The sequence below is a fragment of the Sceloporus occidentalis genome, unplaced genomic scaffold (genome assembly GCF_023333645.1).
Source record: "Sceloporus occidentalis isolate IW3139 unplaced genomic scaffold, rSceOcc1.0.p SCAF_26, whole genome shotgun sequence".
Classification (NCBI taxonomy): domain Eukaryota; kingdom Metazoa; phylum Chordata; class Lepidosauria; order Squamata; family Phrynosomatidae; genus Sceloporus; species Sceloporus occidentalis.
In genome coordinates, this window is record NW_028317006.1 from 11,818,894 (window position 1) to 11,845,470 (window position 26,577).

General features: G+C 41.6%; 1 protein-coding gene across 4 annotated transcripts; it reads left to right on the forward strand.

Moving 5' to 3' along the window:
* The first annotated feature begins 10,051 nt into the window (after positions 1 to 10,051).
* Positions 10,052 to 20,374, forward strand: LOC149300175 (ras association domain-containing protein 2-like). Of its 4 annotated transcripts, XM_089485720.1 has the most exons (12): positions 10,055 to 10,113; positions 11,417 to 11,492; positions 11,738 to 11,889; positions 14,486 to 14,559; positions 14,837 to 14,844; positions 14,918 to 14,933; positions 16,408 to 16,571; positions 17,428 to 17,529; positions 18,682 to 18,733; positions 19,059 to 19,180; positions 19,736 to 19,833; positions 20,305 to 20,374. In XM_089485720.1, the coding sequence occupies exons 1-12, from the start codon at positions 10,055 to 10,057 to the stop codon at positions 20,372 to 20,374; spliced, it is 993 nt and encodes a 330-aa protein (XP_089341846.1). The 4 variants fall into 4 exon arrangements, with proteins under 4 accessions (XP_089341849.1, XP_089341846.1, XP_089341847.1 ...); XM_089485723.1 differs by lacking the exons at positions 14,837 to 14,844; positions 14,918 to 14,933 and having other exon boundaries at positions 10,052 to 10,113; XM_089485721.1 differs by lacking the exons at positions 14,837 to 14,844; positions 14,918 to 14,933 and having other exon boundaries at positions 14,486 to 14,583; positions 16,411 to 16,571.
* Positions 20,375 to 26,577: the final 6,203 nt, after the last annotated feature.

Sequence of the window (26,577 nt, forward strand, 5' to 3'; positions counted from 1 at the left end):
AGCCCTGGCACTTTAAGGCCGGCAGCCCCCGATCTGCCGCTGGAGTGGCAGGTCAGGTGAGTATGGAGCGCTGTTGAGCAGAGGCTATTGGCATTTGGGTGCTGTGCCAGATGGTTAAGCTTAACAACATTGAAAAGGAATAGGCCTGATATCATGCGCATTTAATGTATATAACGTCTGCATGCCCCTTTCAATTAGCACCCCCTCCTATCACTCAGAATCCAATCCTATGCATTTGCTTTCTTTCACCTCCCCACAGTTACTCCCACAAACCAGTGCTATAATGACAGCCAGCCAGCCATGTCAGTGCTCCGGGGGATCTTATGATACCCCGCATCCATTGACTCCAATGGGAGCCCTTTCCTGCCATTGATTGCCTTTAAGCAGCCAAAAATGGTGTGAAAATCAGGCAACTGAGGGGCAGTGCGCTGAAGCTTCTCCAAAAGGTAAGTCAGAATTTTGTTCCTCTGTAAAAAGGAGACATTTTATTTTAGTTGCTACCTGATTTCTTAGGCAGGAAATAGTTGTGTGAGAGATTTTTTCATGCTGTGCTGTTCACGTGCGTTGCCACCTCCCTTATGAAAAAATTACTGCAGTTTTTCTGAAGTAATACTGCAGTTTTTTGGACATGAAAAAACTGCAATACTGCACTTTTACTGCAGTATTACTGCACATTTACTGCAGTTTTACTGCATTTGTACTTCACTGTACTGCAGTTTTACTGCAGTTATTTTTGTACGGAAGTACAAATGCAATAAAGCTGCGGTTCATTGAAGCACAACTGTAGGTTTGCAATATAGAAAAAAAATGCAGTAAAACTGCAGTACAGTGAAGTACAAATGCAGTAAAACTGCAGTAAATGTGCAGTAATACTGGAGTAAAAGTGCAGTATTGCAGTTTTTTCATGTCCAAAAAACTGCAGTATTACTTAAGAAAAAACTGCAGTAATTTTTCGTAAGCAGTGGCGACTCTAGAAACAATATATAGGGGCGGCACACAAGATGCCACAGTCAAACTAGGGGGGCATTAATAATTTCCACCATTAAATCATAACACTGAAAAAACATATATATATATATATATATACACATACACACACACCGGTATATATATATATATATATATATATATATATATATATATATATATATATATATATATATTGTCTAAAGTAATGTGCTATGGAATGATACTTTTGTTATTGGACAATACAATACTTGATCATTCAACATGGGAAGCCTGAAGCCACAATTTAGTACGACTAATCCTTGAAATCCTTTAAACAACACAATACCTTAACTTTTGCACTAAATGATTTCAGGGCCTAATATTAGATCCTGCTGCTGACATATATATATTACCCCCTGCTGCCCATATATATTAATATTAGTCCCTGCTGCCGATATATATATAAATATATATATATAAATATTATATCCTGCTGCTGATAGGAGGTATAGATCAACACATTAACACACAAACCCAGGTTTGCATGTATAGATCAATTGAAATTCACTTGTGATCTCAGCACTGAAGGTATATATCAAATAAACAGAATCAGACATACAAATCCTGTATTTGCAGGTATACAATAATAATATAGGAAATGTAGCATTGCAGGTATAGATCAAATAAATACATGGAAACAGCATTGCAGGTATTAATCAACTGAACAAGACATACAAACCCTGTATTTGCAGGTATACATAAATAATGTATGGAAACATAGCATAGCAGATATGGATCTACAGAATAACACAGAAACCCAGCTTTGCAGGTGTAGGTCAATTGGAATTCACATAAAAACACAATATTAAAGGTATATTTTAAACCCCCTAAATTACATAGAAACATAGAAAGTGACGGCAGATAAGAACCAGTAGGCCCATCCAGTCTGCCCAACCTCTGAGTACTTTCCTTTTGTACCTGCCCTTATCCTATATCTAGCTTGGCCTTATGCCTATCCCATGCTTGCTTAAATGACTTTATTGTATTAACATCTACCACTTCTGCTGGAAGGCTATTCCATGCGTCCACTACCCTTTCCGTAAAGTACCGTATTTGCTCGATTATAAGACGAGGTTTTTTTCAGAGCAAATGCTCTGAAAAATACCCCTCGTCTTCTAATCGGGGTCGTCTTCTAATCAGACCTCAAATAGAGTCTGATTAGGAGACTAAGATCCAGATCCCCCGCACCGCTGCAGGGGACCTGGATCCTCCTGTCTCACCCCCCCCCCCCATATCATACACACTTACCGGTGCTTCCTGCTGTATTGCCGGGGCAGCGGGTTGACGTCTACGCGATCCGCGTAGACAACGTCCGCTGCAGCCGGAAGGAGGTGTGGCTAGCAGCGGGGGTTGTCTGCGTCCGTCGCGTAGACCTTCCCCGACTGTCAGAGATCTCTCATCTCTGACAGCCGGGGAAAGTATACGCGACGGACGCATACAAACCCCCGCTGCTAGCCACACCTCCTTCCGGCTGCAGCAGAAGGCGACGTCAACCCGCTGCCCCGGCTGGAAGCACCGGTAAGAGAGGGGAGGGGGGGGAGAGAGTGTGTGTGTGTGTGTTAGTTAAATGGGGGCATAGGGCATTTCTGGAGTGGCATTAAGGGGGCATTTAATAGAGCACTCTGCCTCCTGAAATGCCTTATACCTCCCTATATGCCACTCTGCCCCATAATATGCATTTTAACCCCCTAAATGCCAGAATGGGATATAGGGGTATAAGGCATTTCTGGAGGCAGAGTGGCATATAGGGGGTCAAAAGGCATACCATGGGGCACAGTGGCATATAGAGGGTTAAAAGGCATATCATGGGCCACAGTGCCATATTGGTGTGGCAAGCCTGGGGGCAGATGTGCGTAACTGGGGGACAGGCTGGAAAATACAAGAAATAAAAACAAAAAAAATATTTTTCTCAATCATAGCTTTTATTAAAAAAAATAGTTTACATGAATTAACATTTACTGGTAAAACTTTTTTCCTTTAGGGTCGTCTTATATTCAGGCTTTTTCTTTTTTCCTAAGTTAATATTCAGATTTTGGGGGGTCGTCTTATAATCAGGGTCGTCTTATAATCGAGCAAATACGGTAATATTTTCTGATGTTACCATTAAACCTTTGCCCCTCTAGTTTATGCTTGTGTCCTCTTCCTTTACCTTGTTGATTTCCTTTAAGTATTTAAATGTTTCTATCATATCCCCCCTGTCCCGTCTTTTTTCCAGGCTATATAGGTTAAGATCCTTTAACCTGTCCTGGTAAGGTTTATCTTGTAATCCATAAACCATTTTAGTAGCCCTTCTCTGCACTTTCTCCAACATTTCTATATCCTTCTGGAGATATGGTCTCCAGTACTGTACACAATACTCCAAGTGAGGTCTCACCAGTGATCTGTACAACGGCATGAGCACTTCCCTCTTTCTACTGCTAATACCTCTCGCAATACAAACAAGCATTCTGCTAGCATTACCTGCTGCTCTACTGCATAGATCACAGGTTGCACACCCCAAAGTCAGCCCTGGCGTCCACACTGCCCACATAGAACCTGGCCAGCACCCAGATAACACACATAAGATTTGCGATCTTTGTCCCATACACACCCTGCCTGTGCCATCTTGGTCCCCAAGGCTCAAACATCCTGCTAGTGCCATCTTTGCCCTTCCACAATTATACATCTATGATACACACAAAGACATTAACTCATGCTCTCCCTCATTTGGACAATTCATCCACATATTAACTCATGCTCTCCCTCATTCAGACAGTTCATCCACATATTAACTCATGCTCTCCCTCATTCAGACAACTAATCCACACATTAACTCATGCTCTCCCTCATTCAGACAATTCATCCACACATTAACTCATGCTCTCCCTCATTCAGACAATTCATCCACATATTAACTCATGCTCTCCCTCATTCGGACAATTCATCCATTTTAAGAAACTATGCCCCTTGGAGCTTACAATGAGGGGCTACATGTATTTCTAGGACAAAAGTTGACTGCACAAATAATGATGGAATATGTCGCTTTGCGCACTCCAGGTTTGTACTAGAAACACATACAGCCCCTCATTTGATGTGCCAAGGGGTGTAGTTCTTGGAAATGTGTACTTTTTGTACCATAATTTAACTTCCTACGTGAGCAGTAATCCCACGTCAAGGCTTCAACCCTAATTACTGATCATTCACACGCCTTTCATATCTCCATTCACTCGCAGAAGCACACACCATACTTTCCATACATTCACTCGCAGAAGCACACACCATACTTTCCATACATTCACTCACAGAAGCACACACCATTCTTTCCCCTTACAATCCCAAAGAAATGATGGTAAAGGGAGAAAAAAAAACACTTTTACAGCAAAAATAAGTTTTGCAGTAAAAATGCAAGGTGCTCCAGGGATAAGATGGTTACTCACGTACCACACAGGCTAAATGGCTGATTTTATTAATATTTGCAGTTCATCAGGATTTAAAAAATTGCCTCCCTCTACCGTTGGCTAAATTTAACCCCATGATCAAAGGGATCATGGGATTAAAAATTAGTATCGGCCATTTTTAAAAAGGGAATGTGACTTTTTATAGCTATATGATCACTGTGGTAACATTGGCTACCACAGTGGATCATTTAGCTAGAATACTTAAACTTTTTTTTTTTTTTAAGTTAAACTACTTTGTTTAAATAATTTTTTAAACTTTTTTTTAAAATTTTATTTTTTTAACTTAACATTTTTCATTCTTTTTACAAGCTATATACCGGTAATTACCTTTCCAACGGTATATGTTGGGGGTCTGTAGCTGCTTAGATGCCTGAGATACAGGCATCTAAGCAGCATGCCCCCATACCTCTTTAACTGACAATTGTCAGTTGTTAATAAAGTTGCGCGGTGACGTCATCGCATCATTGCGCGAGACGTCACCGGGCGGATCGGGTGGCCCCGGTGATGCCCTTCAGTTTGAGGGGCGGATCGCCGGGGTAGGTGGTGATGGAGGTCCACAGACCTCCATCAAGGTAGGATAGTGCTAGTGACGGCAAGGTGCCGTCGTTAGCACCTGACTGGGACTGCTAGCGACGGCACCGTGCCGTCGTTAGCAGTCAAGGGGTTAAAGTCCCATTGTGGGACTGTCCTGGGTGACTCCAAATTCGGCGGGGGGGCAACAGGGGGGGCAAGGAATTGCCCCCCTGTAGCGACGCCACTGTTCGTAAGGGCTTTCTTGCAAAAAAATACCGGCCATGCTAATTTGTATCATTAATTATATAAGCGTGACATCACAGGAACATAACGTGCACCTACCTTCCCTCCCCCAATATTTCCTGTCACAGAAACATAATGTGCACCTACCCTCCCCAATATTTCCTGTCACAGAAACATAATGTGCACCTACCTCCCCCCAATATTTCCTGTCACAGAAACATAATGTGCACCTACCTCCCCCCAATATTTCCTGTCACAGAAACATAATGTGCACCTACCCCCCCAATATTTCCTGTCACAGAAAAATAATGTGCACCTACCCCCCCCAATATTTCCTGTCACAGAAACATAATGTGCACCTACCCCCCCCCAAAAAAAATATTTCCTGTCACCTACCTTAGTTTACTTTTATCAGTGCAGCCAGGTGTAGGGACATAAGGCTTTTTCCTCCGAGTCCACAGACAGTGAGCTCGGACAGGCCGGACGGTCTGCGGATGCTGCCAGACTCCAGAGCGCTGGGGAAGTGATGTCATTAAATTAAACCTCACTTCCCCCAGCGCTCAGCCTCCGCCAATCATGCACACAAGCATTAATCGGTCTTAGGTTCAGGATAACTTTACACCTATCCTACACAAGCTTAAATTCCCTCACTGTATTACCCTCTACCACGTATGCGGGGAGACTGCTTCACATATCTAGTAGATTAAAGACTCACACCATAGATATATGTCAGGCACACATTGCTTAAACTGAAACGGTAAAAGACACGGAGCGATCACCACAGCAATGAAAGAAATATTTCTGCTAATTGCTCCCCTTTACAACTCTGTACAGAAAGTGCTCTATATACACCCCGGACCGGTCTTTGGGGTGCGCGAGCTGTGAGGCCCCACAGGGCACCATGGCAACAGGGGCGCCAGGAGGCAATCCCATCACCAAGGCCGTCTTTAACGCTGGGCAAAAGGGGCAGCTGTTAGGGAACAAAGATATCTTATGCTGGGCTGTTTGGGGACAAAGATGGCAGGTCCTATGTGTGTTATCTGCGTGCTGGTCAGGGTCTATGTGGGCAGTGTGGACGCCAGGGCTGGCTTTGGGGTGTGCAACCTGTGATCTATGCCTGTAATTCAGGGGCATTATGCTTTAATGCTGAGTTTGTATGTGATTTCCAATTGATTACGGGGGAGAGGACCTCTCAATGTCACGGTAGGGTCAGAAGGCGGGAAGACTGCACTGACTCTCACAGTCTTCCCCTAAAATATTTTTTTGGTGTGGGAGCGGAGGGGGTGATTGCATGCTAGGGAGCATGGAGCAGGGCCCAAGGAAATTCTTGCCTAAGGTCCATTTTTTCAAAATTAAAAAAATGTTTTTATTACAAAGATTACATTGTTAGCTGTTTATTTCCTATATTTAATGTATTTAGCGTACATTATTGTTACCAGTGTTTCCAGTTATATATTATCGCTTTGTTGCACTTGCACAAAATAATCTCTAATCTCTAGTTGTTAGTTACAATATTTTTTTCCTTTCTTTTTTGTGGCGCGCTAGAGGAGTAATCCGCACAGGGCGCCTGAACACCTACGACAGCGACCCTTAATCTATCTATCTGTCTATCTATCTATCTATCTATCTATCATCTATCTATTTATCTATCTATCATCTATCTATCTATCTATCGGGTTCCTAGATTGCCTTCTTCAGGAGCATGCAGCATATCAGAGCTGTTGTGTAGGTCACTTAGCAACTTTCCCACATCCCTCCGAGTGTGACAAAGGCTCTCCCCCCTCCTCCTCCTGCCATGCTCCAGTATGTGAAAGCGTATTTTAGGCAGCACAGCCCTCCCTGCCCCAGCATCGGCTGCAAGGGGTGTACGCCCAGCCGGGCCTCTCTTATCCAATCCCGTCCAGGGCCAGACAGCCCTGACAGCTGTTTATTGGACGGAAAGAAAGGATATTGAGCCATCTATCACAGTGTGAGCGCAACCACATCTCCTCTGTGCATAGACTTCCCCTTTATTGATGAGAAGAAGAGGGAGAGTCTGAATCCAACTAGAAACCATTGAGATACAAAGAGATTCCCCACCGAAGCCATTGGCAGGAGGACAGGGTGAGCATATTCTGCGTTCAGACAAGATCACACTTGCATTTTTTTGGACCATATTGCTTCCTGTTGTATTTCTATTTGTTTATCATCTTTGTACGTCTCCGCTTCATGGCTGGGGTCTCGATGATTAGCATGCAGATGGGGAAAGTTGGATGGTCTAATAGTTCTTAATAGTGTTGCCTGGTCTGGTCTTCATGGATACCATGGGGTTAAATGAAATTCTTTGGCCCCGTTACTAGCATATTTTGTCACATCGGAAAAAATCCTAACTTCTAAGAATTTTTTCCCCCTGGCAGAACAAATTGTTTGGCTTTAAAACCTCTAGAAAAAATATGTTCTTCATACCGTGTTACGGATCACCTGTGAGAATCTAGAAGACCTTCTCCGTCTCCAGATCTAGAACTTGAATGAAGGGAGAAAACAAAGTAATAAAGTGCTAGATAATATTAGCCGGAGGAGAAGAAAAAGGGTTAAAACAAGAAGTCATACTTGAACGTTAAACTAAAATAAGATGTTTAATTGTAGAAAGGGCAGTGTGCACATGGAAAGGCTTTCCAGTGGAGGCATTTGGCAATTTAATTTAATGCTTGGAATTTCTATGAGGTTCTACTCAGTTAAGGCATAACATTGGTTATAAAGCATGTTGGTCGTTTTTTCTTTTCCCACCAATAATGTTGTTCCTGAAGGTATGTCGAGGTACCTGTAGAAGTCTGACTCTGTACATCTAAAAGGTAAAGGTAGGTGACGCTGTAGGATCTATGATCCGTTTTATCATTTTTAGACTAGTGCCCCAAAAAAACTATCCTTTTTTAAAAAAATGGTTCATTAAAGCACAGATGCTTAGCATCCGAATGTCACAAGGCACAATGGGCTGTGGTCCGAGGAGGCTCTCTAGAGACCACTTGCTGTTCCAGAAATGAAGTTGCACCTTGCTGTGCTGTTGCGTTGGGATCAATAAAAAGCAGGACAGCTGGGACGGGAGTCAATTTGTAGCAGGTGCAATGCTCGGGAGCCTGGTGAGCTTAGCCCTCGCCCCATGTCATAGGAACACAACTTGATGGCAGAGAGGAACCATTCAGCCGACCTACTCTGGTGTCAACTTTAATACAAGATATGTATATCCTATTTCTGTTTAAACCCCCTCACTGTATGACCATCTACCACTTCTGTCGGGAGGCTGTTCCACGTATCTACCACCCTCTCATTAAGTAAAACTTCCATACATCTAAACCTCTGACTCTCTAGTTCTAGACTATGACCTCTTTTTCTAACATTTCTCCTCTTTTGAAATAAACTTCCCTCCTGTACTTTGTTAAATCCCTTTATGTATTTAAATGTTTCTATCACATCCCATCTCTCTTATCTCCTCCAAGTCGGGCATATGTCACGGAGAAAACAATTGTAATACATTTCACCATCATCACTCTTAATTGTACAATTTCATCTTAAATTGTTTTAATATAGGGCCCAGAATCATTGTTCAGGTCCCTGGATGTTATGGAGTTGCAGGTTCCATCAGCACCCTATTGACTCAGCGGACAGCTGTTGAGGGTCCACGTGACCAACACATTCCTAACTTCAAAGCTGTGTTTGATGTTTCGAGAATGAAACCTGGAATTCTTGAGTTGACCGAGCTGTTCTAGCACACGTGGAGTTAGATAACACAAACTAAATAATTCAGGCCCACTCCTTAGCACATAGCGGCATATTTCGGGATGGATAATCCCTGGTAGTCTGCCGGGAGAATAACCTACTTGGAGTCACAGATGAAGAAAGTTTGAATGTTTATAATGCAAGATGATTTTCTAGAGCCGTAAAAGAAGAAAGAAATGACATTTTCTACCAGCAGCAACAAACAAACCTAAAACGACTATAAGTCTACTAGAAGTGTAGCCTTTGCAGACTACAACTCCCATCATGCTCATCTAGTCTCAGACTGGCTGAAAGGAGGTTTTTCTGTCCGCGAGTTAATAATAGAAGCAGCAGTCACGTATTGAAGACCACTTTGAGTCAAGTTTTACGGCATTCCTAGGTCACTTGTTTGATACGTGTGATTGGTAGGTTTTGGCCTCTATCAGTCTGCGATTACAAGATGTCCCCTCCATGCCTTTACTTTGTTAAGCAGGAGAGGAAATACTCTGACTTTAGGAAGGAAGTGAGTCTCATGTCACACGCCTTGGTGACAGGCCAGATGTATGGCAGCATGACAGCAAACAGGAAGCGGAACAGCTTCAAAAGCATACAAGCATATACTGATTTACCGGAACCGCCTTTCAGCAGAGATGGTAGACAATAAAGGCACTGAAATGTATGCGGTGGGCTTTATTTGGAGCAACAACAAACTCAAATATACGGAGCCGGATTAATAATCGGTTCCTCTATTTTATAAATTATGAGTTTTATTAAAGAAATGGACTGGATGTATACCTGTGGGCACGTTCTGATCCGCTCTGGTGTCTCCTGACAAACTAGACGTATAGGACGTCTGCTAAAATGTTACTATGGAGTCGTCTAATGTGCTCCTCAAACTGATTCGCAGCATAGTTTGGGCAAGTGATGGCCTTCCAGTATCACTCATATCACCTTAAGCCAGCCTTGCTATCTTTATGCTTTTTGACCAGTGTTAAATGAAGAGTTGTGTTCTAATCAGCCTTGCTAATTTAGCGGAATCCATTTTTAATTAGCTCACAGGCTCTTATCTGATGCTGTTTCTTATTTCAGGTTGTCCATAGTACAGACTTAGGGATGAGGACATGGAGCGTTCAGTGGAGACCTCATTAGTCCCCTGCGGAAAAGACAAGTATATTTCCAAGTGAGTACTTCCTATTGGAGTCTTCGTGCTTCCTAAGGTAACTTATATACATCCTGCTCCTTCTATACATCCATTCCCCTCCTCCTGACCTTATATCCGGGATGAGTGGGACGTGGACCACTAGACCTCCCAGCATAAAGCAGAGAAGAACAATATGACCATAAAAACAAACGGTTAAATTCCTGGTGTTCATTCCAGAAGTACTTGGTCCTTACTTATATCACATATCCTCCTCATCTACCACCATATCCAACATATTTGGCATGGTGCTCCTGGCTATTATATTGGACCCTTTCCCAACATCATGTAGAGCTTTCCCACTTGTTCCCACCCATCCCTTATTATTCTGGCTTTTCTCCTGTCCAAGAAGTCATTCCCCGTTCCCAACCTTCTCTTGCTCTACCCTGTTCCTAAATTCCAGATGCTTTTGATTTAGAGTTTCCATATTACAACAAAATAAATAAATCCTTGTTGTTCTTCATTGTTCTTTGTGTTCATTTTGAATCTGTTACCATATTGTTGAGAGGAAGCAACCTTGGATGTGGGAGCTGCAGCTGCTAAATGTATCCATCATACCAGACAAAGAACAAAAGAACCGATATTATTACACAGACCAGCCACGGCCACCAAGGCCCATTCTTATTAATCCTTTAAGTGCCACAGGGGATTGAATGCCCATCTGGCGTGGAAGAGATTGCCGGCTACTACCTCGCTGGGCACATTGTATATAAAGTTCTTCTTGGCTCTTCTGTATATGAGATCCCCTAATCGGTAGATAATGACGCCATAATGTGTTGTCCGGGACTGTAGTCCGAGAGGGGAACAGGGAAGAGAGATAACTCCTGTGCGTCTCTTGGTTTCTCCCTCTAGTTGAGGAGTACGGAATACGGGGCCGCTGGGCATCCTTCTGGCTCCTAGCCCAGACCCAGCTGTGCCAGCCGCTAGGTGCCTCTGCTTCTTAGACATCTGTTTGAGCAAATGAGTCTGGCTACCTCCAAATAATCTGAAACCATAAAGTTTAACTATTATTTAGAATTAGTTGTAGAAGAATGAGTTTGTCCATACCTGAAAAATAACAGAAAATAGCATGTTTCTCCCAGAAAAAAGAGAATAGTTCACGTTATGAAGGGTCTTGTGTAGTTTTTAGGCTTGTACTCGCATCTCGCTTGGTTGAGTGGATATGTTGATGATAGCGGTTGGCGTTATATGAAGTGCGGCTGACAACGTGTAGAACTTCTGAATGCAGAAAAACCAAAAGCCACTCATGTGTGAATAAAAAACTGTCTGATCTCATCTCATGCAGGAGCGACTTGCTGTCTCATTTGAAGACTTACAATTTGTATTATGAAGGACAGAACCTACAGCTGAGGCACAGAGAGGTAATAAAAAGCCCTACGCAAGGACTTGACATTTATAATAAATACTGCCGATGACGTGTTTCTGGTATTTAATAAATAGAGAACTAGTTGAATTATTTGTCAAGGTGACCTCTGCTTGGTGGCTGTTCCATGCACCCACAATCATTATGTTAAACAGAATACATTTTTCTTTTAATGTTACCCCTTTGGAGCTGCGGTTTATATCATGGCTGGAAATCTGGCTGATGCGGGTCACTTCTTTTCAGGAAGAAGAGGAGCTGATTGTGGAGGGGCTGCTTAACATTTTCTGGGGTCTCAGACGCCCCATTCGCCTTCAGATGCAAGATGATAATGAGAGGATTCGACCACCTCCCTCGTCCACATCGTGGCACTCTGGATGCAATCTGCTTTCCCAGTGGTAAGTACTAGTGTTCTAGGCAAAGAAATTGGGGGTCTTGCATATGCTTCATACCCCTGACAGGATCCCATTTAACCCAATGTCTGCTGCATTGTTTAAACCAGTGCCAAACAGGAAAAAAGTGAGCCCTCTAGTGGAATATTGTGCTTCTTGTCTAACGAGAGGTTTGGACTCTCCAGCCCTGAGCAGCTTTCTGAAATGTTGGCTGAGTCCCATGACTTTTGGATTCCAGGCGCCTCTTCCAAGCCTGACAAAGGGAAATACTCAGCTTCAGAGCATGTGAAAGTCATCTGGACAGCGAGAATTATTTAACTGTTCAATTACTAGAGAATACAAGAAGAAACAGCACAAAACCTGATGTAACCTGCTCTTCAGTCATACTATAGGAACAGAATTTCAAGGCAATTAAGAACAATTCAGTCCATCTATTCTTCCCATTCGCAAGGATGAAAATTCAAAGGGACTGCTCAGCTGGCATATGCTTTAAAGTGCATATCATACTCACCAACCTTTCCTTCCTAGATCCCGGGATAAAGGGGCCACACACTCTTCCAGACCCTGCAGCATTGAGCTCTAGGCTACCCAGTACAGCTACCGCAGCATTGAGCTCTAGGCTACCCAGTACAGCTACCGCAGCATTGAGCTCTAGGCTACCCAGTACAGATACCGCAGCATTGAGCTCTAGGCTACCCAGTACAGATACCGCAGCATTGAGCTCTAGGCTACCCAGTACAGATACCGCAGCATTGAGCTCTAGGCTACCCAGTACAGATACCGCAGCATTGAGCTCTAGGCTACCCAGTACAGATACCGCAGCATTGAGCTCTAGGCTACCCAGTACACCTACCGCAGCATTGAGCTCTAGGCTACCCAGTACAGATACCGCAGCATTGAGCTCTAGGCTACCCAGTACAGATACCGCAGCATTGAGCTCTAGGCTATCCATTAGAGATACCGCAGCATTGAGCTCTAGGCTACCCAGTACAGATACCGCAGCATTGAGCTCTAGGCTACCCAGTACAGATACCGCAGCATTGAGCTCTAGGCTACCCAGTACAGATACCGCAGCATTGAGCTCTAGGCTACCCAGTACAGATACCGCAGCATTGAGCTCTAGGCTACCCAGTACAGATACCGCAGCATTGAGCTCTAGGCTACCCAGTACAGATACCGCAGCATTGAGCTCTAGGCTACCCAGTACAGATACCGCAGCATTGAGCTCTAGGCTACCCAGTACACCTACCACAGCATTGAGCTCTAGGCTACCCAGTACAGATACCGCAGCATTGAGCTCTAGGCTACCCAGTACAGATACCGCAGCATTGAGCTCTAGGCTACCCAGTACAGATACCGCAGCATTGAGCTCTAGGCTATCCATTAGAGATACCGCAGCATTGAGCTCTAGGCTACCCAGTACAGATACCGCAGCATTGAGCTCTAGGCTACCCAGTACAGATACCGCAGCATTGAGCTCTAGGCTACCCAGTACAGATACCGCAGCATTGAGCTCTAGGCTACCCAGTACAGATACTGGGTAGCCTAGAGCTCAATGCTGCGGTATCTGATACTGGGTAGTTTGTATCTCGTCTACAAGCGTTTTGGCTGTTTGTGTCGTAGACATACACATTTAAAACGCAATACTGCCTGTGCACAGTGTGCAATGCAATCTTTTGGGACAGGACCTAAAAAATGGGACTGTTGGCAGGTATGACACATGATCGCTGGAATATTCATTTAATTCTGGGTCATTTTAGCTGATTTGCTAGCTGTAAAAAGTTAGGGAAGAGGTCTGGTTGTGAAGCTGCAGCGTAATCGGATCAAGTAGTATTTAACGAGGAAGACCTGATATGCACTGGGCTGCGTCTCCTCAGGATTTCGGTTCAACCTGCAGGTTATTGAATGAGGGATATATTGCGGATCATCTTTCATTTTTCATTCCTTTTACTTTGTTTTGGAAACCTGAAACTAATCTGCCACTTGAGAACAGTAACCATATCTAGAGAGCATTTATTAACCAGGTGCAGCTATTCTTTCCAAAACAATAAGACGGGTTATAATCTACATACCGTTTTCCATATAGTTTTCCTATTCATCAAACTACTTCCTAACTACCAACAATTATATGTTTCACAGCTCTCCATGCATAATTCCTCCTCTTACATTACCTCTATTATCACTCTTTTTGTTTAACCCTCAGTAATCCCTGTTCCATTCTCCCTGTGCTTTTCTTTTCCTTGTTTTCTAGACTCTTTTTTTCCTTTTCATGTCCCAACTCACCAAAAGCTGACATACAGGACCACCTTTAATTTTGTGTCCCACTGTCATAAGAAAAATGTGTATATCAGTATTAGCCCAAGCGAAAATAGAGTATTTGCATGTATACCTTTTATTGGGCCAACAGAAAAAGATGTAACGTTCCATAAGCTTTTGGAATCTCAGAGGTCTCTTCTTCAGATGGCGAGAAGTGGTTGAGATTCTCTCTTCTCCCTCTTCTCCCCTCTCTCTTCTCTCTCTCTTTCTATCTCTCTCTCTCTCTCTCTCTCTCTATATTGGTATTCATTCAGTAAAAATGTTTGTATCTGTCTTCCACTTATAGCCAAGTTGCCAAGCCAGCCACTGTCCCTGACATACAGATAACAGATACTGATTCCGAGGAGCCTCCATGCGCAGGTAAGAGGCTGCCAATGCCCACACGTACATTTAGGAGTGCTCTACCACGGCGCAGCGTACAACACAAAGGCGATCAATCCACTGAAAATGATTATACATCATTATAATTATTTTGTTTTCTATTAATTCTCCGGAAAAAAGAAAAGCCCTGAAAACATTGCAGTCTGACTTTTTTGTTCAATGTTAACAATAATGTACAATTTGAAGGGCGCACAATTTAAATATGGGGAGGTTAACGAGTAGGTAGCGAAGGAGACACATACAGATACAACAGGAGTTGGGGATGTTGTGCAAGAGCTCACAATCTAGACTTAATGATTTCATACAGAAGTCCTAGCAAGAATGCTGGGCTGATGAGGGTGAAGACGATGGAAGTGCTCATAAGATGTAGGACTTTATAAGAGAAGAGTGGCTGCTGCGGCTGCACACCTGTCTTCACTGGGCCAAGATGCTCTAAGCTCCTCTATGCTCTTCTCACTCGTCCGACTTGTCTCCATGAAGGATGGCAGTTTTTGTTAATGGAGCTTCCTCCTCCAAGAAGTCCTGTTCTGTATCTTTACCCCTTACATCCAAATCCATGTCCATAAAGATCACCGCTGCTCCCCTGGTGAATGTTCGTGTTTGCTTGTGATCGGTGGTCCTAGAAGACCTGTGTGCACGGCTGGAAGTGAATGCAGCTAGTGGGAAAAACCACATTACCCTCATTTTATGTTTTATATATACATTATCATTTATTTAGATAGGGCCGACTCTTCTTTACCGTACATACATTCAAAGCGTTTGAAAAAACTAAAATTGACACACTAATAGAGATCAGAATAACTGCGTCCCATCTGATTTCACTTTTATGCACAGAAATGATTAGAGACTCAGCAGCGTTTTTCTTGTAATTCCATAGATTTTCCCCTACGCAGGGAAATGTATGAGACCCGTGATGGGACCAACTTTAGGAATATACTAAAATTACTTTTTTTCCAAATTCTAGATTTTTTCTTTTAAACAAATTTGGTTTCAAATTGCAAATTTGCGCTTCTTTTCTGATGGTTGTTATTTCAGTTCCTCTGGTGGATTTTTTTCCCGTCACTTACTGCCCAACAGCCAGAGGTGACACATATTTTAGGGGATGTGGTTAGAATCATGTCTAAGGGAAAGGGCTTTGCAACTTTGTGTCCTTTTAGCTATTGACAGAGAAGAATTTAGAATAATAATAATAATTAGTAATAGTATTAATAATAATTACATTAAATAGGTATTTTATTTACACAGTTTGCTAACCCATTTTCTGCTGTTTCTACCGGCATAATGACTGCTGGTCCTTTCCCATGAATTATACATGACAGCAGCTGGTCACAGCCCAAGCACCTTAATAATTAAGGACCCTCAGGTTTCTTCATGTCTCAGACCAGGATATATTGTCCAACATACGTGTCGTTATAGAACATACAAGCAATTCTTGCTGCAAAATGCATCCAATTTCTGTTACACAACAAACGTCCCAAGGACAAGCAAGGTCAACAGCCATTGAGAATATAGTGATTGAGGCTGAATTATGTCCCGGGGAGCTGTATGCAGCCAGGGGGCTGACGCAAGCCTTAGAAAGAAAGATAATGATGGAATTCTCACTTATTTTCCTTCTGCACAGAGTGCTTGGTGATGAACGGTGTTTGAAGGTTTGGGCCATACTAAAGGGAAATAAGGGATTTTGGGCATCCAGTCAAATATTTATTTATTTTGGAAGTGATAATAAACTTGGCAAGCGAGCATTAGCTGCCGCACAAGAGTCCACTTTTACCACTTCCAATGCTCTCCCCTATCTGACGTCTTCATCCAATTGTCTCCCTGTAGAAGAAGAAGAAGAAGATGTGAAGCCATCGCAGGATGATACCCCTCAGCTGATGCGCACCCGGAGTGATGTTGGCGTAAGGCGGCGGGGGAACCTGCGCACCCCAGGAGAGCAGAGGCGTATCAAACGCCATAGGTTCTCCATCAACGGGCACTTCTACAACCACAAGGTGCAGAACACGGGTACAAGGAATGGGAGTGTAACTTTCTAGTTTTTAAATTCAGATTTTTCTAGTCCTAAACATGTCAATACTTAAAGGAATTTAACACTGTAATGGGGGAAAGGAGAAGAAGAGGTCATAATCTAAAACTAGGGGGTCAGAGGCTTAGGTGTAACATGAGGAAGTTTGACTACAGAGAGGGTGGTAGAGAAATAGAACAGCCTCTCGGCAGAAGTGGCACAGGTTAACACAGTGACGGAATTAAATCATGCATGTGAAAGGCATATGGCTATCCTGAATATAAGACAAGACCAAGGCCTTCAAATTCTATGTTTCCCAAATGGTGCAGGTCACATTCAGGGTTAAACTTTTCGACTCTACTGTATATAGTATTAGTTAACAACCATTACCCACCAGTGACAGATTGGACCACCTACCTCCAATATCAACCTATTATTCAGCAATTGCTCCTAATAAAACCTATATGTTGCCAGGTTGAAGGCCAACCCGTTGCATCACATCTACCCGCAGGGGATACATGTACCAAGAGTTGAAAAATCTCCTATACAGAAGCCCACAGTATATATTCATTATGATGTATACATCACAGCTCTGTACGTTCACATGGACTCTGTTCTCCATGGCCCAATTAAAATACCTTTCAAAACCCAATGGCAGGGGCACCATATAATGTACATTTCTATATTATACCACCAGCAGACATGGTTACAAATATAAAAATCACAGTTTATTTTTTATTATTCACTGGCCAGCCCCAAAACCTTGAAAAAAAATAATCTGACCAGAAAACGTACTTAGCTGTGTGTTTTTTCTTAACAATGATGTCTGTCGTTTGCTGTTCCAGACATCCGTGTTTACCCCAGCGTATGGCTCAATAACCAATGTAAGGATTAACAGCACCATGTCCACTCCCCAGGTCCTGAAACTCCTACTCAACAAATTTAAGGTAAGAAATATAATCACACCATTCCGCTTAGAATATCATTCTCGAATCTTGGTAGCCCATTGGCCCAAACCCACTAAAGCAGTTTAGCTCATGCTACATTAAATGGCAACTTGCTGCATGATTCTTGGAAGTGCCAAAAAAATGAAGCTACAAATTCTTTTGGTATATTGTGTAAGTATGTATTACATAAATTTTGAACAATCAATTTAACCCTTTTGTATCCAATGGTTTTGGACACATTTCATCCCAAAAAAAGAAGTCATTTTGCTACTTGTTTGTCCAACAATGAATTCATACAAATTGTGCACATTGTTTTAGGACAATACATTTATACATCATATTTATATATTTGTCCCATCATAAAGCATAAAAAATAATAATGAAAAAGCACATTTTGTTAATGAAACCGTACACTAAGTTCACTAATATATCATTTAAAAAGAAAATCCAAATAAAGATAAAACAACGTAAACCTAGTGATATGGTCACTATGCTAGTAAAATAGTAGTTAAGGTTGAAAAAAACCACTTCTACCTATTCTTCCTGCTTTTGATCCAAAAGAAGGGGGAAAAAAGCTATTTTTGTGAATTTTGCCACTTGGGGGAAAAAGTCCTTCTTGACTCCAAAAGGCAATTAGATGCTCGAAAATATTAATGTTTATTCTATTACCGTATTTACAGCCCTGATTATGCCTGTAAGCAAGCCAACTGGCAAACTGGTGGGCAGGTGGAGACGGCTACTTACCTTTACTGCCGCTGACCTTAAATTGCCAGGTCCCCTTTCCTCCCCTATGTCTGGCCCTGCCAATAAAACTCTGTCTCAATGTGCTTCACCAATCACAGACATTACCTGATCACCAACGTAGCTATTGGTTCCTTGGTATGGACTATTATTATTATGGTAATACTTTCGACTATGGAGGTGCACACATAAAATTGTGACTTTCTATGTCGCCTTGATAGATTTATCATGATGGATGTGAAAGGGTCAACCCTATCATTGCATGTTATTGAATGATTCTGCTTTGGACCCGAATACCCGACATCTTCCAATTATTGTTTTTAGCCCTCCTATAATTTATTCTAAGGTTCTTCTGACAATAGATATTATACAGAAGAGAATGCAATGTAAATTCATACATCTTTGTTTCAGATCGAGAATTCCCCTGATGAGTTTGCCCTGTACTTGGTCCACACCAGTGGAGGTAAGACATATGAACACATAGGGCTAGAAGTAAAGTTATCATATTCAAATGATGGTATATAGATGAATACATGATATATATATTTAAAGTGGAACACCTTCTACATTATCGCAACCACTAATTATTACACCAATAAATATTTTCTCTTATGAAGATAAAGAAGTTAAGATTTTCTTGTTGTTCTTTATTGTTGCCAGCCGAGGAATACCCCTTACTTGGTGTAAAGTCTGATAAGGATCGGCTATTTGGCTTTCTCCACTTGATCTCTGGATAAAATGTTTTAAAAAAAAAACCCCTCTAATGATTTTATTTCCCCCCCGCTCAGAGAAGAGGAAGCTAAAGGACACAGACTATCCTTTGATTGCCCGGATTCTGCAGGGACCCTGTGAGCAGGTGTCTAAGGTTTTCCTCATGGATAAGGATCAAGTAGAAGAAATTACCTATGATGTAAGAGATGCTGGTACTCAATGAGTAGCATACTCGCTTGTTTACGTGCTGCTGACTATATCTCTTTAGGAAAAAATGTTTTGAGCGATGTAAGAAAATAATACTTTTGAGGAATGACCTGAACCTAAGGATATGAACGTATTACTTTACCAATTACTATTATTTAACCCTCTGAGTGCCTGATCTTTTCTTTGGGTATACATTGCTCACCCTATTCAGCTGGGGGCTCCCAACTTCTGCCCTGGAAGAATAGATAAAATGGCCTATTGTTAGTTACACTCAGAGCAGGGTATAGGGGTGCTAGGCCCTAGCACCCCTATACCCTGCCCTGAGTGCTAGCATAATGTATGCCTCAATTGGTGTGTTGACTTTTAAGACATATCATTGATGTCACTATGTATTATAGAGGCTATTTCAGCCTTTTTTTGCAAGAAAAGCTTGTATTTGGTTCTTCATGATACATAATGAAAAAGTTGAGTTGAAGCTGCAGCTCTCCTGCTTTACTGAATAATACCAAAGAATCCCTTACAACCTGTCTTTGTTTTCATTCCTTAGGTGGCACAGTATATAAAGTTTGAGATGCCTGTTCTGAATAGTTTTATCCAAAAGCTAAAGGAGGAGGAGGACAGAGAGATCAACAAATTAATGATGAGGTGAGAAGGGGAATGTTACATCATCACGATACGAAACTGCTACCCGAATGGTATCACCAACTATATTTTACCACAATTTTGTTGCATGTTGCTTGGTGATTCACATTGTTAGTTGATTACGTGTTAGAGAAATCCTGAAATGCAGGGAAGATTAAGGTCCTTAAGGATCAAGTCTAGTACCCCAGTTTAATTAGTCTTTGGAAGATGGGGGAACTGAACTCCCACCATACTTTTATATCCTTTAGTAATTGTCATATATATATATATATATATATATATATATATATATATATATATATATATATATATATATATATATATATATATAGTATATGTATGTGGGTCTGTCTAGGTACCCTACTGCCAATGCAAATATGACATAAACAGTGGGAGTTCCCTTTTAATGCTATGTATGTCCTCCAGAAAGCCGTGAATGCAGTGTGTTACAGATCGGTTATTTCTTTGTTCCAGGTACACATCCCTGCGTATATTTATTGAGCAGCGTTTACACGACATGGCCAGCTGCCCAGCCACAATGTAGAATGCATGTTTTCTAAGTCTTCTGATACTTTGAAGTCCAGCTCCTATGAGGCCGGATATCGTCCCTTCGGAATGAGTCCTAAAGAGGACACGGGAAAAGGATCTGCATCTCGAATTAAAGCACATTTAGCTTAATCTCTCGTCTCTGAGAGATGTGTTTGCACTGCATAACTAAGCGTCCAGTAATACATTCCATCCTGACACATTATTCTAAGGAAGACGGTCCTCCCTTAGTCTGTAAGGATGCTTTAAAAAACTGGGGTAGAAAGGTGTTTTTGTTTGTGGCACCAAAACCAACTTTCCTCCATGATTGTGATTGTGGTAAAATCCCAAATTTCCAAGGGAAAGCACAAAATGTAAGATGTTTGTCAGAGGTAAATAGGTGGGTTTGTGGGACAAGTCAAGCCAAACAGTATTCATCTTTCTGGAAAAACACTGGGAAACTTAAGGAAGTATTACCCCTTTATATGCACCTCTTAACCATTCACTCACCAATCGGCATTGATTAGTTTTTTGCTCCTATATGATAGTGAAAGGGTTAACTATATCCGCTGGAGGGATAAGATGACCAAAAACATTTTGAAAAAATATTGTCCTTTTTCTCCATAGCTTTGGCTACTTTATGTGTTTTTGTAACATTGCTATACCACATGTGCTGAGCTTCTGAATCCTGTGTAATGTTTTGTGTATTTTTTTTTCTAACAAATGTGAATTTGGCAGAAGGAGATATTTGCCCATTTCCCTGTGAATAAAGCACTTTGCAGTAACATCTCCATAGCGTGGTGTCTATGAACTGTAAAATACAGTGTTTGTGAGCTAAGTGGTCTTATGTTGTCTCCCATACCTTGGAAGCAGTGAAGACCTGCCCAGTGCCCACTATGCCCCCCTGTAAATTGTGGTTCCATGGATGATGTTTTAGGCAACTGGGCAAGCTGGGAGCCTTTTTTGTCCAGGGGGTCCACTTGACAAACTTAAGTTTTTTGCCCGGGACACACTTGTACATTAATGTGACCTGAAGAAGTCACACCTGTTGGTCCAATGAGTACTTTCCTGGTCTATCCAAAGGCCTTCTAGCAAGGCTTATTGTTGTGTGGTAAAACCAAACCCACTAAACCAAGATCATGCTACATTAATGGGCAACTTGCTGCATATCAATCTTAGCATCCCATGGTCACTCTGTATAAAGCTGTTCTGATGGTACCTGGGCTTCCCATATCAAGTCTGTACTAGATATAAATTACAGAAGGAACTCCTACCTGAACAACAAAGAATAAAGCTTCTTCAATTCATTCTATAATGAGGGGCTAAGAGCAAGTACATGAATATTTCTGCATTTGGCACAACTTTGGTGAAGTAACATTAAACCCAAAGTACCAGTAATAACCACGCTCGGTGACAATCTTGCATCCAAGTCTGCCTTGGTGATTCCAAATGTTGACACATGAAAGGTTCACTGTACACACTGAGGCTGGGGTTTGTTTCCTAATGTGTTCGCTGGATGCAGATATAAATAGTGACTTGGAGAAGATTTCACTGCCGGCACAGAAACTAAACCTATGGCCTTTTAGTGTGTTACGAGTAAGGGTGTTCTGCATCCACACGCTACATATCTGTAACTTTGTTAATCTTTTAGGATTACTTTTTTTGTAACTGGAACCAGATGAAGGATTGGTCCATGGCCATCGGGTTTCCCTCTCTGTTAGTTGGCTACAGGGTGGTAGCCGCTGCAGTCCAAACCAGGGATCTTGCAGGGGATGGGAATCAAAGAAGATTCTTTAGACCATCCATGTAGAAAAACACGACAGGCAGATTCACAAGAACAAACACATCTTTATTAGCGATAAAACAGGTCTAGGACAAAAGGGAAACAATTACACAATGGATTACTATTTAAATTAGGGGTTGGAACACATTGACCAATAAACAAAGATTTACACCAAAAAACAACCAATAAGATTATGGCACACCCTTGGGGTGGAGGGAAGGTGGCTCGTGGGGGGAATTGCCTACTTTCCATGTTATCCTTTGGGGAATGGTGACCAATTAGGCAGCCTAGTTTAATAGTGCCTCTTCCCCTGCTGGGTATCACCACTCCCATCACACCTCCCATCACACCTCCCATACTCATCACAATAAGGAACACATAGTAAAACAACCAATAACTCGGGGCTGCACCCTTTCCCATAACAGTTTTGTAACACTTTTGCTGTTTCATTTGGGTCGGGGGGTTGATTTTATATCTGGGGGTATGTGTTCACGCTTATTTGCAGTGGGGCTGGATACATAATATTCAAGGACTCTATAGTGACAGGGTCTGTTCCCCAGGACTGGCGCATAGCAAATGTTGTGCCAATATTCAAAAAGGGGACAAAAAGTGACCCGGGGAATTATAGGCCTGTTAGTTTAACTTCTGTTGTGTGTAAACTTTGAGGGTTTCCTAAGAGATGCTATTTTGGAGTATCTCAATGAAAATAAGTGTATGACTCCATATCAGCATGGGTTTACAAGGGATCGGTCCTGTCAAACTAACCTGATCAGCTTTTATGAGGAGGTGAGCTCAAGACTGGATCGGGGTGAATCGCTGGATGTCGTATATCTTGATTTTTCCAAAGCATTTGATACGGTGCCACATAAAAGGCTCGTACATAAAATGAGAATGCTTGGGCTGGGGGAGAATGTGTGTATGTGGGTAAGTAACTGGCTCAGTGATAGGAAACAGAGGGTGGTTATTAATGGTACATACTCTGAGTGGGTGACTGTTGCTAGTGGGGTACCACAGGGGTCAGTTTTGGGTCCTATTCTTTTTAATATATTTATTAATGACCTTGTAGAGGGATTGCATAGTAAAGTATCAATCTTTGCAGACGATACTAAGCTCTGTAACGTGGTTAACACAATAGAGGACAGCGCACGATTACAAATGGATCTGCATAGGTTGGAGGCTTGGGCTGGGATGTGGCAGATGAGGTTCAACACAGATAAATGTAAGGTTATGCACATGGGGAAGAAAAATCCAGGCTGGGAATATGTATTAAATGGGAAAACACTGGGGACGACTGACATGGAAAAGGACTTAGGAGTTTTAGTTAACAGTAAATTTACCTGTAGCGACCAGTGTCAGGCAGCTGCTGCTAAGGCAAATAAAATCATGGGGTGCATCAAAAGGGGCATAGATGCCCACGACAAGGAAATAATTCTACCCCTGTACAAGTCACTAGTCAGACCACACATGGAATACTGTGTACAGTACTGGGCACCAGTGTACAAGAAAGATATAGTGGAGCTGGAGAGGGTTCAAAGACGGGCAACCAGAGTAATAAGGGGAATGGGAGGACTACAGTACCCAGAAAGATTATCAGAATTGGGGTTATTTAGTTTGGAAAAAAGACGGCTTAGGGGGGACTTAATAACTATGTATAAATATATAAGGGGACAGTACAGAGATCACTCCCAGGACCTATTTATACCCAGGACTGTATCTATAACAAGGGGACATCCTCTACGGCTGGAGGAAAGAAGGTTTCTACACCAGCACAGACGGGGGTTCTTTACAGTAAGAGCGGTGAGATTATGGAACTCTCTGCCAGAGGAAGTGGTGATGGTAAACTCAATAAAAGAGTTCAAAAGGAGCCTGGACGTGTTTCTTGAAAGCAATAATATTACAAGTTATGGATATTAGATTAATAGGGACAGAACGTTGATCCAGGGATTTATTCTGATTGCCATATTTGGAGTCGGGAAGGAATTTTCCCCCTGGTATGGGGCAATTGGCATCTGCTTCATAAGGGTTTTTTGCCTTCCTCTGGATCAACACAGTAGGGACACAATATGTATATAGGTTGAACTTGATGGACTTTGGTCTTTTTTCAACCTTATGAACTATGTTACTATGTTACATGCACTGTCAAACCAAGTGTGTAATGTGTGTAGACCTAGATTTGATTGACTCTAAGTGCCACCTAGTGGGAGTCATTTCATTTGGCGATGTATGAGAAAATAAACTGTACCTTTCTTTTCAATTTTTCAGTTGATTCTGTTTTCAGCAATTACTTGGAGGTTATTCCCTATTTATTTATATGTATTATTTAGATATATTAGGTCGGCAGCGTTGGCAGACTTGCGTGGTTCTCATGTGAGCAATGAGTCAACTCCATGAGTACAAAACAGGTACTAAAAAAGTCTGTTGGCTGTCTTTCAGTGACCGCTAATGAAAAAGCTGGTGATTACGTGGCTTTATAGAGATCAGCCAGACCAAGTTCCCCAGCTTTCCTTATCTGCTGTCCATGGTGCTGACTAGTATAAAACGACAAAGTAAAACCAAGCGTTACCTCAATCCCTTTCATAAAATCCATTACAAAATAGGTAAAAGTAAAGAAAAATGTTAAGTGCCGACAGGACCCTCAATCAACAGGATAGTAGCTGGCTAGCACTTTAGCTAATTCCTCCATTTACTAATTTCATTGTAAGTAGTTGGGTCTTCTTTGATTTAAATGTCTGAGAAACCTGCAAATTCACAAGTACCCCCAGATTGAGCTTCTCCTGAAATTTCACCCCATGTATGTATGTGAAACGAGAATGTGGGATTTATTCACTAAATGAAGTGATTTGCAGTTTCAACCAAGTGTATTTGCTATGCATGGCAAAGGTCTGGTCTTGGGAGGCTTCTCCTACAAGAAAGACTAATCTGGCCACATTAATTAATTAGTGACACAGTTATTTAATAAAATAATAAGTAAAAAAAATCTTTAGAGGTTGATGCAACTTGGACTTCAGAAAGCATTTGAGAAAAAAATTACATTTAGAAATTTTGGAATGTTTTTGAAACTACATAGAATTTGAAAGATCAAATCTTGAAATATTGGAAATAAAGACAAAGTGCCACTGGAGACACAGTGTTCTACAATGTTCCATCTTGTACTTCTTATCGGTGTCTCTGTGAGAACCTTTATTATAGATGCATCTGCTGGGGGGATTTATTATAATTTTGTTTTTAAATAACCTCATTGCCAGCGAAATGTTTAAAACCCTTGTCAGTCAAATGACATACCTTTTTATTTTTAGCAGTAAATATTTAAATATTTCTCTTATTTTTTTTAGTTTATTACCTTTCATAGTTCTTTTACTCATGTTCAACATTATCCTAAATGACGCCAGAATGTTCTCATTTATCCAAATCTCTGGATAATGAACAATGCCTCTTATTATGACTGCTCTAATTTGCTTTTAATATCTCTCCGGCTGCCAAGAAATTGAAATCTTCCACATTTCTTTCAGACCCATCATTAACCTTTTGTCTATCTGGGAAGCTGAAGTCCGCAACGTGGAGAACAATTGTTCCAAAATTATGTTCACAATTGGAGAACGCGCGTAGATTTTCCACACTAAAAAAGAGCAAACATTTGTTAAATGGCTTTTATGTACGGCTCTTTTCTAAGCAAAGTCCCTACTTTGTTCTATAGGCACTCCAGAAATTCTAAGTAATGCGTGCTTTTCATGTAATCTGATGTTTCACCAACTATAATTACTTTATTAATTTGTTAGAAATAAAGTTTTCATCCTAAACTTTAAGCTAAAAATAAATAGTCTTTATCTTACTGGGTTACAGAAATTTGTAGCTGAGGGTTTACTCTCTATGAGATCTCAGTTCTGGTATTAACGTATCATATCAACGGGGCACAAAAGCCTGACAAAGAAGTAATGAGTGAGTATATCTAATGACGAGGTTGATAAGGTTGGATTTAATTTTCTATGCTCCTTACACAAAAATCTTTAGCGGGCTCGACCAAGCAACCTTCTCGCACTTTCATTTATTGGATTGGTGTGTGGGGACCTTCAAGCTTGGAGCTCAGCAGTGCCTCGGGAGCACGCAGCAAGTGATGTATTGATGTTCACAATGTTATATCAAATTGAAAAGATTTATATTCTATATATAAGTATACCTAAGAACTCTCTGAGTTTGACCTTGACGAGGTCAACATGTAGGTAGGTGAAATATGCGTTGGACTCTTCTTTTCTAAGCAATTAGCCCCTTTTTCATTGACTTTTGTTTACTTTGAGGTTGACTTCTAAATTGTTATCGGGCATTACTTTATTGCATTGTAGCCATGGTAGCCACCCTCTACTTTTTTCTGTAGGGGTGTATAACTGTCTAAATGTCAGCCTTACATTTTAGCTTCACTGGTTGATTTATTTACTATTTAGATA

Excerpts from the sequence above, each read along its gene's own strand:
- LOC149300175 (XM_089485720.1), top strand. The coding sequence starts at position 10,055 with ATGGAGCGTTCAGTGGAGACCTCATTAGTCCCCTGCGGAAAAGACAAG. Across the intron at positions 17,530-18,681 it reads TCCTACTCAACAAATTTAAG|ATCGAGAATTCCCCTGATGA; the intron begins GTAAGAAATATA and ends TCTTTGTTTCAG. Across the intron at positions 19,181-19,735 it reads TAGAAGAAATTACCTATGAT|GTGGCACAGTATATAAAGTT; the intron begins GTAAGAGATGCT and ends TTCATTCCTTAG.